The sequence below is a fragment of the Salmo trutta genome, chromosome 40 (assembly GCF_901001165.1).
Source record: "Salmo trutta chromosome 40, fSalTru1.1, whole genome shotgun sequence".
Lineage (NCBI taxonomy): Eukaryota > Metazoa > Chordata > Actinopteri > Salmoniformes > Salmonidae > Salmo > Salmo trutta.
In genome coordinates, this window is record NC_042996.1 from 7997799 (window position 1) to 8016704 (window position 18906).

General features: G+C 44.9%; 2 protein-coding genes across 5 annotated transcripts; one reads left to right on the plus strand and one right to left on the minus strand.

The window, feature by feature from the left end:
- The first annotated feature begins 1108 nt into the window (after positions 1-1108).
- Positions 1109-3281, plus strand: LOC115180135 (uncharacterized). Its single transcript, XM_029742025.1, has 3 exons — positions 1109-2000; positions 2111-2766; positions 3012-3281. Exons 1-3 carry the CDS (start codon positions 1109-1111, stop codon positions 3279-3281), a joined length of 1818 nt encoding a protein of 605 aa, XP_029597885.1.
- Positions 3282-3807: 526 nt separating this feature from the next.
- LOC115180111 (integrator complex subunit 13) lies at positions 3808-15205 on the minus strand. Of its 4 annotated transcripts, none has more exons than XM_029742008.1 (17): positions 15062-15205; positions 14272-14517; positions 14046-14120; positions 13596-13798; positions 10601-10681; positions 10285-10375; positions 9884-10012; positions 8358-8442; positions 8127-8219; positions 7774-7863; positions 7469-7647; positions 6504-6671; positions 6212-6366; positions 5666-5896; positions 4961-5094; positions 4565-4700; positions 3808-4099 (listed from the first exon to the last, which is right to left on the minus strand). In XM_029742008.1, the coding sequence occupies exons 1-17, from the start codon at positions 15062-15064 to the stop codon at positions 4063-4065; spliced, it is 2136 nt and encodes a 711-aa protein (XP_029597868.1). In that variant the 5' UTR covers positions 15065-15205; the 3' UTR covers positions 3808-4062. The 4 variants fall into 4 exon arrangements, with proteins under 4 accessions (XP_029597868.1, XP_029597870.1, XP_029597871.1 ...); XM_029742010.1 differs by having other exon boundaries at positions 14922-15205; XM_029742011.1 differs by lacking the exon at positions 15062-15205 and adding an exon at positions 14754-14872.
- Between the last annotated feature and the right edge of the window lie 3701 nt (positions 15206-18906).

Genomic DNA, 18906 nt, shown 5'->3' on the forward strand with positions numbered 1-18906 from the left:
AAGTGTGCGTATGTAGAAACTCCATCTATCTAGCCCATCCAATCAGAAGGTCAAAAGGGCAGAGGGAGGGGAGTGAGTTGGGGAATGTACTTTTTGTTTGCTATGTCATGTTGAAGGACATTTAAAGATTGACACAAAAATAGATAATTGAAAGGACCTGTATCTCTATACATTTTCCCTAGGGAACAACATGGGCATCACAGAGACTACGAAAGAGCCTGAAACTCACTTGTCCGACACATCCACTCCTCATCTCCATCAACTCCTGACTGTCCCAGGCCAGGATCTGACAAAGAGTCACCTCTCTATCTGGCTTGGCTCTAAGCTGGCGCAACCAGCGACCAAATCTCTACGGTTTATACACGAGAGGTCTCTGGCCATGTCTTCACTTACAGAACAGCAGAGGCAAACATTTATGCTCTCTTCTCTTGAGAAATCAAGGACCAAATCTACATCACCTTTGGAGGGTTCAACACTCACATTTACGCCAAACTTACCTTCATTGGCCATGTTCTTAAAGTTAGAACTGGAGAAGACCATATCACATACCACATCGTTGCCATTCAATCTAGAGAGGTCAGTGACCACAGTTCCACAATCTGAAAATGAGAGATTAGTAAGCACGCCTCAACAGGTTGACCTAAACCGATTAACATCGATATTCAGTAGAGTAAATGGTAGGCAGTTAGCCTTTGACAAAACTCCTGTAACAACATACGTTTCCTCACCTCTTTATCCGTATGAGGATCTGCCCCGAGTGCCTTTGACTCACAGCGGTCAGCTTGTGACTGTCTTAGCAGATGACCATAGACCTAAAACCCACAGTGTTCAGATAACTGCAGGGCCACTGGGTGACAGGCCAGGATCGCAGACAGTTGACCTCAGCCAAAAGACACAGCATACTGGTGCACAATCCATAGCCTCACTATCACAGGTACCTCTCCTATCGCCAATGTCAGCTAAGCAATCCTGGCAAATGGAGAGCAACATAACTCTGGAGCCTTCCTTGACTCAAATACCATTAGATGCTCCAGCCACAAGTGAACTGTACTCTCAAATAACCTCAGTACCAAGGACGGAATTATACGTAGATTCAGTGTTATTCATGATGACGCCAACAGTGGCTGACCTTGAATCAGACTTTGACAGTTCATATAGTATTCCACAGGCAACTGTAGAGATCCTGGGGACAACAGCTCACGGCCAGCTCTATCCAATAGAACTGTCTGCTGTTCAAAGACTATACACAGAATCCTCCCTCCTTCTGTTGCAGAGTCTGGATCCCTCTTACCCTCAGTATACCCAGTCCATAGCCCAGGAGGATCCCTCTTACCCTCAGTATACCCAGTCCATAGCCCAGGAGAACACGCTGGGTAACTCCACTCAGACTTTTCCCACTGATTCTCTAGATTTCATGTCACAGAGTGCGGAGACAGAACAGACTCCGCTCCCATCAAAGTTCACTGATTTAGAGATAAGAGACCACTACTCTGATCCAGTTGACATCCAAACTGACACCTCAAGGCAGTTTTCCTCAGAGTCCCCCAAGGATCGTCCGCAAACAGCTGCCACAACAGATAAAAATTCAGAATACATCTCTTTGCAGTTTCTCTCCAAGACCAATCAGCTTGTAACTGCTACATTGTTCTCATCCCTTCACTCTTCCCAAAGTCTACCCAGCATCTCAGTAACCACACAAACCTCCAGCATTCCAGCATCTGTCCTCAGTGCCACAAACAGGTCAGCTGTGTCAATGCACCAATCACTGCCCAGGACTCAAGGTATCACAAGCATGGGCAGACCAATCACCGTGTGTCCAATCACAGGTTACTGCCCTTTGACCTCCCCTCTGATTCTCAGCACCGGCTGGAGAGAGTATGACGCAACTTCAAGCTTCTCATCAGGTCCAGCTGAGATGCGAGAGGTTTCTTTGGGCCTCGCTCCAACTGGAGTACTTAGAGCATCTTCTCAGCCCATGTCTCCTTCAGCTGCCTCCTCAGGTTAGTGTACTACTAACTTTCACATCACATTTCTCATGCATAACTTCCTCTCTGTATGAACTTTGGCATGATGTAACGGTCTTTCTAAATATGTACTGATGTTATTCCAGGGCCCTCCAATCTCCCTCCCAAAGTGTTGCAGTCCATCCCACTTCTGGAAGCCACAGTCGGCTTCCCTTTCCACTACACAATACCATCAAGGACTTTTCTGGATCCTGAGGATGGGGCAGCAGAGTCCCTCTCCCTGGAGCTGACGTTCATAGATGGCCCTCCTGTGACTCTAGGGTCCTGGGTGGCCTTGGATGGACTTGAGCTGCATGGTGTCCCTCTGGAAGTGGACCTGCAGTTTGCCCCTCAGCAGCTGCTGCTGGCTGCTCGGGACAATCAGGGCCTGGCTGCCTGGCTCCCCCTCACCTTGGACCTCCACCGCAGCCATGCGGAGCCCTGCCACAGCTTTAGCCTCACAGCTCACCGGAGCCTTTACTCCCTCCTCAGCCAGCGCCACAGGGTGGAGCTTCTCCTGGACAAGCTGTCCCGCTTCTTCAATGACTCTGGCAGCCACCACCTTGCCGTGCTGTCCCTGGCACCTGGATCCACTATTGTGTCTTGGTACAACTTCACCCTATGCCAGGTGGGGGGTGATGGGGTCGAGGGACGGTGCCCTGTGGGTCAGGTCTGGCGCATGTGGGAGGAAATTAGTTCAGAGACCAGACAGAGTAGCCCTGCGTTCAGCCAGGCAATGCTACCAGAGTTCCCCATCAGCAAGGTAGGCCCTGTGAGCTTCAGACGTGACTGTTTCTCCAGCCCAACTACAGCCTCTAGTCCCACTCTTTCCCCCAGTACTCCATATCCCACTTCTGTCAACACCGTCCCAGCCTCGGATCCCACTGGTGCATCAGTGCGACAGACAGACCCCTATCATTGGATGGCCAGTGTGTTGACAGCTCTGCTAGTGGTCTGCTGCCTCTTTCTGGCAGTCACCCTTACGTTTACAATTTTCTATTTCTGTAGAAGCTGTGTGAGGGTAAGGACTCTTGCGATTTGGCCCTCAGAGGGAGTTGTCCCAGGTCACACCATGGATCTGAGGGCAATAAGGCCAAGGATGCCCCCCCTGTTCCAACCAGAAGTGCCCCCACCTCCCCCAAGGTTGTGGCTGAACACCTCACCAGCCAGTGGAGAGCATCTCTCTCCCACATATCTCCAGGGCAGTCAGCCTTATCAAAGAGCAGCGTCTTTTCACCCACCTCCACAATACCAGCTCCCACCACAATACCCACATAACAGACCATGGGAACACAAATCCCAAGAAAAGCATACAAACAAATGAATCCATTCTTAGAAGTGAGGTTGTGACATGTTCATACACACACTAGTCATGCCACTACGAGGGTTGTTGAGACAACTGTTGAGACAAATGTGTTGCACAACCGTTTTGGAAGACAAAGTATTAATGGATCTTTGGAGGGCAATTATAAATGTGCCTTTTATACTGGAACGTTGTATTGCTGTGATAATTTACACACATTTGTACTTCTATGTACCAAAACGTACAACTTAAAGCATGAAAATGGGTGTTTTTCATTTCATTGAGGAATTTTAAAGTAGAATTAAAATACAATATTCATCATAGCTGGATTTTACTATATTTCAAACCTTCCAAACTGACAAAACTGCATTTTGTTATTATATATATATATATATATATATATATATATATATATATATATTTGAGACTTGATGCCAACCTTTCGCGGTCACCGTACCATTAAACTAACCATGAGAAAAGTAGAACGGCACAGAAAGAAAATACTGCCTGTTGACAACTTTATTGCTTCACACAATATGTGAGCATATCCATACAAATGTGGGTAGAAAACGAACAAAAATCACTCTAAAAATTACAAAGTCTGACTGCTATCCATTCAACTATGCCTGGTATGGACAGAGTAGGGGAGGACAGTCCATACACCTCAGATTGACATGATCTCTGGTCCAAGCTCATATTCCTGCTGTGGGAAGGTGTTCGGTGGAGTGGGTGCATCCTGTACAGAGACAGGTCACATCATCTGGTGGCTTTCCCATTCTCGTGGAGGTCCATTCTGTTAACAGTAGGAAAAAAGTCAACTAATTATTTATCATAAGACCGTCTACTCCATAACAGGTACTGGACAATCAGATTTCAGTCAAGAAAACAAACTACAACATCTCTATCAAACATTATAAACTGGGTGGTTCGAGCCCTGAATGCTGATTGGCTGACAGCCGTGGTACATCAGACTGTATACCACGGGTATGACAAAACATGTATTTTTACCACTCTAATTACTTTGGTAACCATTTTATAATAGCAATAAGGCACCTCTGAGGTTTGTGCTATATGGCCAATATACCACGGCTAAAGGGCTGTATCCAGGCACTCCACGTTGCATTGTGCATAAGAACAGCCACTAGCCGTGGTATATTGGCCATATACCACACCTCCTCGGGCCTTATTGCGTAATTAGAACTAGGGGCTATAATACACTGATGTGGGGAATGGTTATATACAGTACATTATCACACACCCATTCTCATCTTTAAGGTGCTGGTATAACTCCGCCTTGTTGTTCACAGAGCTGATCCTTCCGGCAAACTCCTGGTGTTTCCTGGAGTTGGCCACAGTGATTCTGTTAGTCCACATGGTGAGCAGGGACACCGGACCTACATTGTAACCACAGGGCGAAAACACACACAGAGACAGAAAGATCAGAGGAAAGGAACAATACTGGTACTGGCACGCCTAATCAACCTATTGTCTCTGAATAAAAAAGGTAATGCAGTGATGATACAAAACCAATAATAATAGAATACTACTCATTGCAATGATAACCATGAACTTGGCATTTGACAAACATGCCAGTTCACACCATGGAGCTGAGGACAATAAGGTCAAGGCCAACCAGAAGGGGGGGGGCATGCACCTTTGGCTTTTTCAGGTAGTTGGATCTCTTCCAGACGGGGCTTCTTGTTGAGAGGCTCTGGCGAGTCAGGAGAATCCTTTATGACCTCCGACTCCCCCTGCTCCTCCTTTCCGCGCTCTACCGCCCCCTTCAGCCTGGTGGAGGAATCACATCTTATTTGTCACATGCACCGAACACAACAGGTGTAGACCTTACAGTGAAATGCTTACTTACAAGCCCTTAACCAACAATGCTTTAAGATGTTAAGATTTTTTTATTTAATAAGTGTTAAGTACAAAATAGAGTAAAATAACAAGTGAGGCTATATACAGGGGGTACCTGAACAGAGTCAATGTGCAGGGGCACCAGGTAGTCCAGGTAATATGTACATGTAGTTAGAGTTAAAGTGACTATGCATAGATAATAAACAGAGAGTAGCATCAGCCTAAAAGAGGGGTCTGGGTAGCCCTTTGATTAGCTGTTCAGGAGTCTTATGGCTTGGGGGTAGAATGCAACACAGTATGACACAGTGACCAGGAGAATACCAGGGTAAAATACTAAACTGGTATATACAGCACCAGTCAAAAGTTTGGACACCTACTCATTCAAGGGTTTTTATTTTTGCTATTTTTTTTCAGAATCACAGAGTTCATTGGATGCAGGTCTGTTGTTTAAAACAGTAGGTCGGGCTGGGGTCAAACAAAATGTGTGTTGTGTCACCCTGACCTCTCTGACTCCTGCCAGCTCTTGTCCTCTGAATCCTTGTTGATGTTCTTCTCTGCCTTGTCCTCCTTGTCCTCCCTCTTCCTCCCCCGTTTCTTCCTCTCCTCCTCCTCGGGGGGTTTACTGCGGCAGGCGACGATGCAGTCCAGAACCCTCTGGTGTCGCTCGCTGCCCGCCACGTGGGTCTTCACCAGAGTCTCCAGCTCGTTCCACATGATGCGGTACTGCTCATCCCTAAAGCCCGGATGAGACAGTAACCAGTCAGGACAGGAGACCAGGCACACACACTGAACTTATATACGGTTCCCACCTCCAAACAGTCAGGGAGCGACACAGTTACACTTTCAGACTCTCTCCCGCACACATCCTTAACATACAAACACACACATAAAAACTGACACGTACACCCACCCACGTACAAACACGTGTACACACGCACATACACACACGCTGTTCCCACCCCTAAACACTCAGGGTGACACTAAGTCACAACATCCGTCTCTCTCTCTCTCTCTCTCTCACACACACACACACAGAGAGACAGACTACCTTTTAGGGCCCTTGCCCCTGGAGCCCACAGTGGAGATGGGAAGAGGGTCGTTCTTCCTCTCCATATCCACCAGGTTGTAAACTGTCTTCTGGCAGGTCAGCAAGTCCTCCTCACTCAGATTCTCCTTCACTATGAGGTTAGCCAGTGGAACCACCTGTATCACACACACACACAGTTAATGCACACAATGAACACAGACAGAATTATACACAAGGTTGAAAAATAAACAAACTGAGTGCTGTGAGGTAAACAACTGTGCAGTGTGTGAAGGAAGAATGCTGTCCTGCTCACCGCCTGCATGTTGAAGATGGTGGTCTGGGAGATGATCATTGGCCAATAGCGAGTGTAACGCTCCAGCTGGGCTTTGGCCCGCTCTGCCGGGGGCTTCCCACTAGCCTCAGCGTCTGGGGACTCTGGGACAGGAGTCAGACGGTTCTCCCTCATGAACTCTCCGAAGTCCTGCAGCAGACACCCCAAAAAGACTGGTATCAAACTTTTGGTCCCACTTTAGAATAAGTATTTTATACCTACCAGTGTTAACATGGTAGTTACATAGACAGTGTAAATATAGGACATTACATTGCAGGTACACATTGTTATATAGAACATATAGAATTTGTTGTTTGTGTGTTTTCATGTTGACATTTTATTTGCATTAGATTTGTAATCAAACTCCAATTAGTTGTGACTAAACCTCCTCTGCCCCTTACAGTGATGTGGTAGTCAGTCACTATGGGGTAGAGGAGGAAGAGGCTTACAGTGATGTGGTAGTCAGTCACTATGGGGTAGAGGAGGAAGAGGCTTACAGTGATGTGGTAGTCAGTCACTATGGGGTAGAGGAGGAAGGGGCTTACAGTGATGTGGTAGTCAGTCACTATGGGGTAGAGGAGGAAGAGGCTTACAGTGATGCGGTAGTCAGTCACTATGGGGTAGAGGAGGAAGAGGCTTACAGTGATGTGGTAGTCAGTCACTATGGGGTAGAGGAGGAAGGGGCGGGAGGGGCTTACAGTGATGCGGTAGTCAGTCACTATGGGGTAGAGGAGGAAGGGGCTTACAGTGATGTGGTAGTCAGTCACTATGGGGTAGAGGAGGAAGAGGCTTACAGTGATGTGGTAGTCAGTCACTATGGGGTAGAGGAGGAAGGGGCTTACAGTGATGTGGTAGTCAGTCACTATGGGGTAGAGGAGGAAGGGGCTTACAGTGATGTGGTAGTCAGTCACTATGGGGTAGAGGAGGAAGGGGTGGGAGGGGCTTACAGTGATGCGGTAGTCAGTCACCCGGCCCCCGCAGCCCTCGCTAATGGAGGGAGGGTCCTCCAGGGTGGAGCGGGTGCTATTGAGCACGTGCAGGAAGATCTCCCCGCCGTGGCTGCTCAGCATGTGGCTGATGACCTTTGACCCGGACTTCCTGGGCTGCTCCAGCAGCACTGAGCGACCTGCAATGCAATCAATCGCCATCTGTATTTCAACTACATTTGTTTGTATTGTCCATATGCAAGTAGTATTAACATTTAGGGTAGGTGGTAGAGGCATGGGGTCAGGGCAAAAATATTCAGGCTCACCGTTCAGCAAGAAGTTGGTCAAACACGATGAGGGTCGGCTGTTGACGTCCGTAGGGGATATCCGATATGCTCCAGTGCAGTAGTGCAGTTCTGAGCCACCAGTTCACACACAGACACACGCAAGAAAGATAGGAAATATCCAGATAAGCCAAAGGAGAATATTACATGAAATGCTCTTGGGATTTTGATGTGTCGATATCAAGGATATTTTCAGTCATTTTTCAATCGCTTCTTTTGTCTTTATCATTTCAAACATCACTCAAGCCCCACCTCTACCGGGACTTTTCTTTCAGTTAGCGTGACATCAAACATTCAAAAAAAGAACTACGTTTCCCAGGGTTCATGGTGCCTACCTACACTGTTGGTGCGAGGAGTGCACCACTTAAGAGTAACTGTCTCCTTAAGTCCACTGTCTCGACTCGTACTACCAGCCATGTGCAGGTCGCCTGAACAACAGAAAAGGAGAGATGAAAGGGAGAAACTGAATGTTTACTGTAGTGGTTTATGGCCAAGCCACTAAAAGCCACAATAACTTAGTGGCCAAAAGAATACAGATTATTATTGGTTTTTTTTAAAAACCTCACCACTTTTGAAGAACTCAAGATGGGCGTCCCTGTGATGCAGGAGTTCTACGTCGTAATTGGCCGACGTGTTTGCATGCTGCTCCTCCTTCACACCCACAGGAGAAGGGGAAGACAAAAAAAACAGACATCAGCGAGGTATTATTTTCATTGACATTGTAGTCATTTGGCAGACGCTCTTATCCTACTTGCAGTAGTGAGTGCCTATCCACTGCTGCCATCAAGACAGAACAAACATTGCTGCTTTCTTGTTAACAACAAGGGTTCGAGAAGTACCAGCAAATGCATAAAACACTGATCTTTGCATCGTCTCTCTCTCTGGCTCCCTCTCTTTCGTTCTTCCTACAAGGTGATTCCGGTGATGTGAAGATGGACAGCTGTGGTTGTTGCAGTCTAAAGTTTAAGGGTCTGACGTGTATTTCAGCGAAAAGGGGCGTACATGTTTTCTAACCCAGATGAATAACATGGGACTACATGGAGGACAAAAACATTTTGGGCGAAAGTTAGGAGATAGGCGTCTACATGCCTGTCATGGCTAAGGACTAAATGACTTACTATTCAAATGAGAGAAAGAGAGGAAAGAGAGAGGGAAAGGACAGGAGGGACAGAGGGTGGTCTGATATCAATACGTACTACTCAACACAGCACAAAGGACCACAACAAGACACTACAAGGAGGGACTGCGACCAATCAACTCTAAGGTAGAGAAGGCACCAACAAGGAGTCACCAACAAGGAGTCAGACAGGACATGAGGCCGGGGGCAAACTACAGGGCACGTAATGCGTACATTCTCATCCACCAAACATGCTAACACTCTCAACTCTGATTGGCTGCTGGAATGTCATGTGGACAATCGGCAGTCAATCAAAAGTGAGGGCCGTTGAGCGTCCGATGGATGGACAAAACCAATCCACACAGCCTTGCGTTCTGCGGTCCCTCTTGGTGTGTGTTTAAGAGTACTGACCTGCTCGCAAACATTTAATGTGGGCTAGCAAAACAGAAAATACAGCATGAAAACAGCAGCGGTTCCAAGAGTCATTTCAACATGATGATGAACAAAGAACAGTGTGTAAAATCATAGTGCACAATGGCTGATGGGGAAGGAGAAGGAAGTTTGGGACATTTTGGGGCCGAGGATGGGGTAGGGCAAGGTTAGGGTATCAGAAGGTTGAGGCGAGTGAAGCGATAGGTGCATTGGGTGGAAGGGCCAATAGATGTGTTGGTTTGTAATGTGTAGGTTTGTGGATGCAGAGAAAATAAGTGGACGGGTCAGGATAGGTCATTTTGCAGACAGGACGTCGCCCTTTTCAAACATTCGTCCAGCCATCAAAAATAGCCCACCTTATACCTTAAATAGCTAATCTAACATCAGTCATGACATGAAGGAGGCGGGAAAATAGTTAACTCAAGACTGCTGGGACACAGCCCTGAAGGAAGTATGGGTGGGAGTCAGTGAAAAGGGTGAAAGGTTATAGATGGGGCTGGTGAAGGCCTGAACCATGGGAGAGCTAGAGGACAGAAGACGTACCTTCATTGGGATGTTGGTGATGGTGGTGGAGGCAAGGTCAAAGTGCTGCTGCACTAGAATGTTGAGTTTGGTGGCCAGGTGCCTCCCTGCCCGCACACTGTGAACCTCGCTGGTCAGCAGAGAGGAGACCTGCCGGTACAGAGGAGGACTGTGTAGGACTAACAATAAGAGTAGCATGCCATTTTTTATTGTATGGCATCTCGATAGAACTTGGTAACTACAGCATGTGGAAATGAGCACATGTTAACAGGATACTAATAGTATACTTTATCTCCATCAGATTAAGTATGCGTTGATATGACAAAGTGTGTTTGGAGCGATGTTATACATATCTAGATTAACCTTTAGACTAGGTGAAAACAGAGTCAATTTAATGCAACCCTGAGCAGGTTTAAACCTACCTCTTTCTTTGGCCGGTCTGAGACCAGGGTGTCCTCTCCTTGAGGGAAGATGTGGACGAGCACCAGCTCACACTGCTGGATAGGCATCAGTCTGAAACACAGAGACACATTGGAATGCATCGGAAGGATTCAAGATACTTCCCTAAGATCCTCTCAAAGCCCTTCTAAGTTGCCCAATGAAATTAACCCAGTCTAACAAATCTCCTCCTCTAAATCCATTTGAATTCTCCCATCAAAAATCTGACTTCTAGAGTTCATCTTTTATCCCCACTAAAGAGTGTAAAAACAGTGGTATTCTCTTCTCAATCTCTCATACCTGTCTGAGCCTGCTGCCATCTTGTTTTGCTCTAGAATGGTCTCTTGCACACAGTCCTCCAGCATTCGCACATGGGTGTCACTGTGTAACAGAGAGAGACACACAATACCCCATTAAGACTTCCATGGATGCCTTCAAAGATGGGCATTACTTCAGTATCTACAGGTTCTCAATTAATAACCAGGTTTAACAGAATCAATAGATCATCTCTTTTGGTACGGTCCTTCGGTGGCTCGCTTTTGGAGACAGGTCCAGGAGTGGTTAAGTCATAATGTCTGTTTTCAGAGGGACCTACAAACAGTACTGTTAGGACATCTGAAAAACCACCATCAATCAATGGTAAATATGAGTATTTATTTAAGGGAAATCTTGGTACAAACAGAGGTTCAAGACCTTTGTAAGTCTTCACATTAAAATAGAAGAATGTATTGCAAAAGGAAATATTAAAACTTTAGTGTACTGGGAAAGATGGGTTAGTCTGTGGACATCTGAGGGTTGGAATTAAGATTGTAGTGGTCAATTCGCCAGGGCATGGACGCTACAAGCTCTCGAAAGCATTCCACAGGGATGGTGGCCCATGTTGACTCCAATGCTTCCCACAGTTGTGTCAAGTTGGCTGGATGTCCTTTGGGTGGTGGACCATTCTTGATATACACGGGAAACTGTTGTGCGTAGAAAACCCAGCAGCGTTGCAGTTCTTGACACTCAAACCGGGGCACCTGGCACCAATTACCATACCCCGTTCAAAGGCACAACTATTTTGTCTTGCCCATTTACCCTCTGAATGACACATACACAATCCATGTCTCAAGGCTTAACAATCCTTCTTTACCCTGTCTCCTCCCTTTCATCTATAACAGGGCTCCACAACCCTGTTCCTGGAGCGCTACCCTCCTGTATGTTTTTGTTCCAACCCCCGTTGTAACTAACCCGATTCATCTTATCAACCAGCTAATTAAGCGAATCAGGTATGCTAGATTAGGGTTGGAGAGAACTTGCAGGACAGTAGCTCTCCAGGAACAGTGTGGAGAGCCCTGATCTACACTGATTGAAGTGGATTTAACAAGTGAAATCAATAAGGGATCATAGCGTTCACCTCGAGTCACCTGATCAGTTTATGTCAGGGTTCCCCAACTGGCAGCCCGTGGGCCAAATTTAATTTGGCCGCAAAAATTATATGAACAGTAAAAAAATTGAATTATTGTTGGACATAAAAGACTAAAAAGACCAGGAAATCATCTCCAAGTGATTTTAATTTCGGAAATCTGTTCCAAAGTATTACCACGCATAATATAAATATGTAATTGTATACAAATGTCAGCAAGGTTTGAAGTGATTAGGTTTCAGACTTCTGTTTGGGCTTCTTGCGGTCAATGTGCAGTCTATACATTATTTGTAATTATGTTCCAGCTCCCTGAACATTCCCTCATGAAAAAAAGAAAATTGGCCTGCAGCTAAATTCAGTTGATGATCCCTGGTCTATGTAAAGTACACTCAGTGTATATATAGAATTGTAATGTTTTCCCACAGGTACTCCAACTAGGGGAGAGGGGAATAAATGTTTTTTTAAATTATATATATATATATATATATACACAGTACCAGTCTAAAGATTGGACACACCTACTCATTCAAGGGTTTTTCTTTATTTTTACTATTTACAACATTGTATGAAATAACACAAATGGAATCACGTAGTAAGCAAAAAAGTCTTAAATCAAAATATATTTTATATTTGAGATTCTTCAAAGTAGCCACCCTTTGCCTTGACGACAGCTTTGCACACTCTTGGCATTCTCTCAACCAGCTTCGAGAGGTAGTCACCTGGAATGCATTTCAATTAACAGGTGTGCCTTAAAAGTTAATTTGTGGAATTTCTTTCCTTCTTAATGTGTTTGATAGCCCTATTTGGTAAAGTCCACATTATGGCAAGAACAGCTCAAATAAACAAAGAGAAATGACAGTCCATCATTACTTTAAGACATAAGCCAGCAGCATACCACCCTGCATTCTACTGCTGGCTTGCTTCTAAAGCTAAGCAGAGTTGGTCCTGGTTGGTCCCTGGAAGGGAGACCAGATGTTGCTGGAAGTGGTGTTGGAGTGCCAGTAGGAGGCCCCCTTTCCTCTGGTCTAAACAAATATCCAATAACGTTGGATATTACATTTTTGCATCTGAGCTCCTAGAGTGTGCGGCTCTCCCTTATTTTCAAGTTTACTCCGCTAGCCAGCACCTCACCTTAATAGGTGTGCGTTTCTTTTTCTTCTAGATTGCTTTGCTGGTGACAGTCTGATTTACTTAGAATTCAAGGCCCACTTAACCAGCATGGCTACCACAGCATTCTGCAGCGATACGCCATCCCATCTGGTTTGCGCTTAGTGGGACTATCATTTGTTTCTCAACAGGACAATGACTCAACACACCTCCAGGCTGTGTAAGGGCTATTTGACCAAGAAGGAGAGTGATGGAGTGCTGCATCAGATGACCTGGCCTCCACAATCACCTGACAACACAATTAAGATGGTTTGGGATGAGTTGGACCGCAGAGTGAAGAAAAAGCAGCCAACAAGTGCTCAGCATATGTGGGAACTCCAAGACTGTTGGAAAAGCATTCCAGGTAATTGCTGGTTGAGAGAATGCCAAGAGTGTGCAAAGCTGTCATTAAGGCAAAGGGTGGCTACTTTGAAGAATCTCAAATATATTTAGATATTTTTAAACACTTTTTTGGTTACTACATGATTCCATATGTGTTATTTCATAGTTTTGATGTCTTCACTATTATTCTACAATGTAGAAAAGAGTAAAAATAAAGAAAAACCTGTGAATGAGTAGGTGTCCAAACTTTTGACTGGTACTGTATAAAAAAAGGGGATTAGAAATGATTCAAGTAATGTTATTTGATAGCTCCAAATCTTTGTTAATTTCATAGCTGATCTATCCCTTAAAAAATGGTATTATAAGAAATAAACAGGTTTACTTAATTATGTTAATGTTTACCTTTTGGCGTTTGTGAGGCAGATAATGCGCCCCCTGTTGGCCACCCTGTCAGCCGTGTCCATGAGGGTGGTGCGTGCCTCGTGCTGGTACTCAGTGATCTTACACAGGGACTCCACCGCTGCCACCAGGCCGTGCAGGACACTGCAACACTCAGGGTCCTCCTGTGGGTTAGGTGGACCCACTGCTGCCAGAGCTGACATGAGCTATCACATGAATACAAAGGGAAGCAGGTTAAGTCAACCATACATTACAACAAAACCTCTATCTCGACAAGATTGGTTAACCTCAAAATGTGACAATGAGATTGGTAGTTGTGTAGTGAGTGGTGCAATAACAAAAAGGTGTAGACTTTCAACAATAGATTGTACAGCACTAATTCTATGATTCTAAGCAAAATCGTTGCCCTGTTGATAAATAAGCATCCATCTCTCGAAGATGGAAATAAAGTACCTCATGAGTGCTTTGGTCGTCTTGCCTCCAGCTGTTCAGAATGTGGAACTCTGAATCACTCACAATGTAGTTGATCTGAAACATAACCACTGAAGCAATATAATGTGCTGTGCCCAACTCAGAATATGAATAAACACAGACGAGTTGGCCAACAGACAGACTATACTCTGTTCTGACCTGGGCTAAAACAGACTAGACCGCCAGGCTATGGGATGGAGGTACTCACCAGTTTCTTGAGGGGGTAAACGTCGTAGAGGATGCGGCAGTACTCCATGGAGCACTCCACAGCACAGGTCCACAGGGACTTGGACACTGGGGCCAGCGGGATCATGCCCTGACCACGGCTTTTTGTCAGCACGTCACACTCCACCTGCTGCCGACTGGACTCTGCCATGTAAGGGCAGTGGTCGACCACGAAGGCCGTCTTGTGGGAGACTGAGAACATCATCTCTGGTTCAGCCCTCTGTGAGTTCTGCAGAGGTGATCGGAGGAAACATTTTGTCTGATGTTAAGATACCATCTCTTCTTAATTTATATGAAAAAAGCAAGGCACCAGTAACGTTAGCTAGCTACAGCCTACGTACTGACACCAATTTACATTGCTAATATATACTGTAGCTAACTAGGCTGAAAGAGAAACATGCCCTATGACCATGTCCTTTAGCTATAGACTTAGCTAGCTAACGTTAGTTAGCTAAGATAAGTTACCCTGGCTCCTGCAATGTCGTTAGGATAACGGTCGTTAGATAGCTTGCTTACTTAACTTGGCTAGCTAGATTTACTTACTAGCGTTAGCTAGCCAGCTAGTTTCTAGACCGATTAAAACACTTCATTCCTACGTTAGCTAAGTAGTGGGTGAGCCGTCTGCAGAAGTACCTGGGACCAATGAGAGAGACTGAGGCGCGTCGATTTGCTGACGTTAACCCAAGCTAATGTTAGTTTAGTTTGCTAGCCAGATTAGCTATCAAACATAGTTAGCTAACAAATGTGTCTAAAATAAAGTTAGGTTTTCACACCATATAGCACCATGGTTCCTTTCCTCCAACGAAAATACAGATTGTAGTTCTACAACTAAGTTAATAGATATCTATGTAGGTAATAATAAAAAAACGACATAATGCTGGAGAAAAATAATCAAAGGCGGACGTAGATGTTATTGATGGAACTACGTCCGTCGTGTATGGATGGTCCGTGTCTTACTTCAATATATTTTCATGGTTCCTGTCATCTTTGCTTAGATACATTGAGCAGGGTTCCCCGAGTAGAGGCCCGCGGACCAAATTTGGTTTTATTTGACCCCCCAAGATTTCAGAATTTTCATTGTTGGACATAAAAGACCAGGAAATCAGCTCCAATTGATTTTAATTTTGGAAATATGTCCCCAAGTATTCACACTCATGTTTTTTATTTAACAAGGAAAGTCAGTTTAGAACAAATGATGATTTACAATGACGGCCTACCGGGGAACAGTGGGTTAACTGCTTTGTTCCGAGGCAGAACGACAGCTTTTTACCTTGTCAGCTCAGGGATACGATCCAGCAACTTTTCGGTTACTGGCCTTAACGCTCTGACCACTAGGCTACCTGCCGCCACGTATGTGATTGTATACCCTAATACAAAAAAAATATACATTTATATAGCAATTTTCTACCGACTGAGCAACCATTTTTGTGTCAGAACGATCACCACACATCAGCTATCAGGTGGAGAGGTGAGGAGTGATGTATGCCAATTAGGAATGAGGGGGATGATTAGGCAGTGATGATGGAATGTGGCCAGGTTGGGAATTTAGCCATGACACCGGGGGGAAACCCCTACTCTTAAAATAAACTTCATGGGATTTTGACTGGCCACAGAGTCAGGACTCCAGTTTTAATGTCCCATTCGAAAGACGGCACCCAATGTTCCCAAATGTAATCAAGGTTTGAAATGATTCTGTTTTAGTCAAATATTATATCTGTTTAGGCTTCTTGCGGTCAATTTGAAGTCTACAAATATGGTTTTATTATGTTCCGCCCCTCAGACCATCCGCTCAAGAAAAAAATGTCCCGTGGCTGAATCTAGCTGATGATCCCTGCTGTTGAAAATGTGCACAATCAATGTGCAGCATATGACGCGTTCAATATGTAATATTTTTCATTGAATCATATAAATAATGTATTTCGACAAATAATGTGTTTGCTTTCATTTCAGTTTGTCATCATGGCTATACTCTGTATTCTGATAAGAAAGGTTATAGCAGTATTTGTCGGGGCACTATTATGATGGGGAACAGTATCTATTTGATAGGGAACAGTATAAGGAACAGTTGACCCAAACCTATCTGATGGGGTATCAGTATCTGATAGGAAGCAAAGATGGGGAAGAAAAGTATCTGCGAATACTGTGATATGGAACTTATCTAATGGGAAACCTTTATGGTGGAGAACAGTAGGTACATCGAATATGGAGCAGGGAACAGTAGGTCTATCTAATATGGAACAGTATATGGAACAGTATATGGAACAGCTTACAGATCACTGCACCTGTACACAGCCCATCTGTAAATAGCCCACCCAACTACCTCATCCCCATATTGTTATTTATTTTTGCTCTTTTGCACCCCAGTATCCCTACTTGCACATCATCATCAGCACATCTATCACTCCAGTGTTAATGCTAAATTGTAATTAATTGGGCACTATGGCCTATTTATTGCCTTACCTCCCTAATCTTACTACATTTGCACACACTGTAAATAGATGTTTCTATTGTGTTATATTGTACATTTGTTTATCCCATGTGTAACTCTGTGTTGTTGGTTTTGTTGCACTGCTTTGCTTTATATTGACCAGGTCGTAGTTCTAAATGAGAACTTGTTCTCAACTGGCCTATCTGGTTAAATAAAGGTGAAATATATATATATATATATATATATATATATTTTTTTTTTTTTAAGTATCTGACAGGGAATTCGGTTGGAAACAGAACAGGTAACAATATGTGCTCGATATTCATTGTCAACACTCAAGATATAAAATTCAAAAGGCACTCGCACATCTGAGCTATCTTTGTTGCAGGTGCATGGTAACAGTTGAATAAGATGAGAAAAAAGAAGAAACCCGCACACTGCTCTTGCTAGTATCAATGCTCTTTATTAAGCTATACGTATCGGCATCAAGGCCTTCGTCAGAGCTTTTTTATTTTTTTGAAAAGCTCTAACGCAGGCCTTGCGGCTGATACTTGCTTAATAACGAGCAGTGATACTGGCAAGAGCAGTGTGCGGGTTTCTCAATACATGAAATTGCACAATATATGAATGGATGTCAAACGATTGTTCAATTAAATGTGAGGTATTTTGGCCTTCCTACTGTTATGTTCATTTTGTTCGTTTTATCACTGCTTTTTCAATACCCCTAAGCTCTTTGATGCCCCCCAGGGGCCCCCTGGTTGAGAATCACAGACCTATATTAATAACCAGCAAATGCAATAATAACATTTCCCAATGAGAATCATTCATTGCATATGGAAACTGGAAACAGTTTCATATTACAATACGGGCCTAAAGAATGCTGTTGTGTGTCAAACTAAAACATCAAACTAAAACATATTCAATTATTTTCAATTTAAATCCGTATAATAAAATGATAGCAATACCAATGCTATATATATGCTGTTGTAGAATGCTGTATATATATATACTGCTCAAAAAAATAAAGGGAACACTTAAACAACACAATGTAACTCCAAGTCAATCACACTTCTGTGAAATCAAACTGTCCACTTAGGAAGCAACACTGATTGACAATAAATTTCACATGCTGTTGTGCAAATGGAATAGACAACAGATGGAAATTATAGGCAATTAGCAAGACACCCCCAATAAAGGAGTGGTTCTGCAGGTGGGGACCACAGACCCCTTCTCAGTTCCTATGCTTCCTGGCTGATGTTTTGGTCACTTTTGAATGCTGGCGGTGCTTTCACTCTAGTGGTAGCATGAGACGGAGTCTACAACCCACACAAGTGGCTCAGGTAGTGCAGCTCATCCAGGATGGCACATCAATGCAAGCTGTGGCAAGAAGGTTTGCTGTGTCTGTCAGCGTAGTGTCCAGAGCATGGAGGCGCTACCAGGAGACAGGCCAGTACATCAGGAGACATGGAGGAGGCCGTAGGAGGGCAACAACCCAGCAGCAGGACCACAACCTCCGCCTTTGTGCAAGGAGGAGCAGGAGGAGCACTGCCAGAGCCCTGCAAAATGACCTCCAGCAGGCCACAAATGTGCATGTGTCTGCTCAAACGGTCAGAAACAGACTCCATGAGGGTGGTATGAGGGCCCGACGTCCACAGGTGGGGGTTGTGCTTACAGCCCAACACCGTGCAGGACGTTTGGCATTTGCCAGAGAACACCAAGATTGGCAAATTCGCCACTGGTGCCCTGTGCTCTTCACAGATGAAAGCAGGTTCACACTGAGCACATGTGACAGACATGACAGTCTGGAGACGCCGTGGAGAACGTTCTGCTGCCTGCAACATCCTCCAGCATGACCGGTTTGGCGGTGGGTCAGTCATGGTGTGGGGTGGCATTTCTTTGGGGGGCCGCACAGCCCTCCATGTGCTCGCCAGAGGTAGCCTGACTGCCATTAGGTACCGAGATGAGATCCTCAGACCCCTTGTGAGACCATATGCTGGTGCGGTTGGCCCTGGGTTCCTCCTAATGCAAGACAATGCTAGACCTCATGTGGCTGGAGTGTGTCAGCAGTTCCTGCAAGAGGAAGGCATTGATGCTATGGACTGGCCCGCCCGTTCCCCAGACCTGAATCCAATTGAGCACATCTGGGACATCATGTCTCGCTCCATCCACCAACGCCACGTTGCACCACAG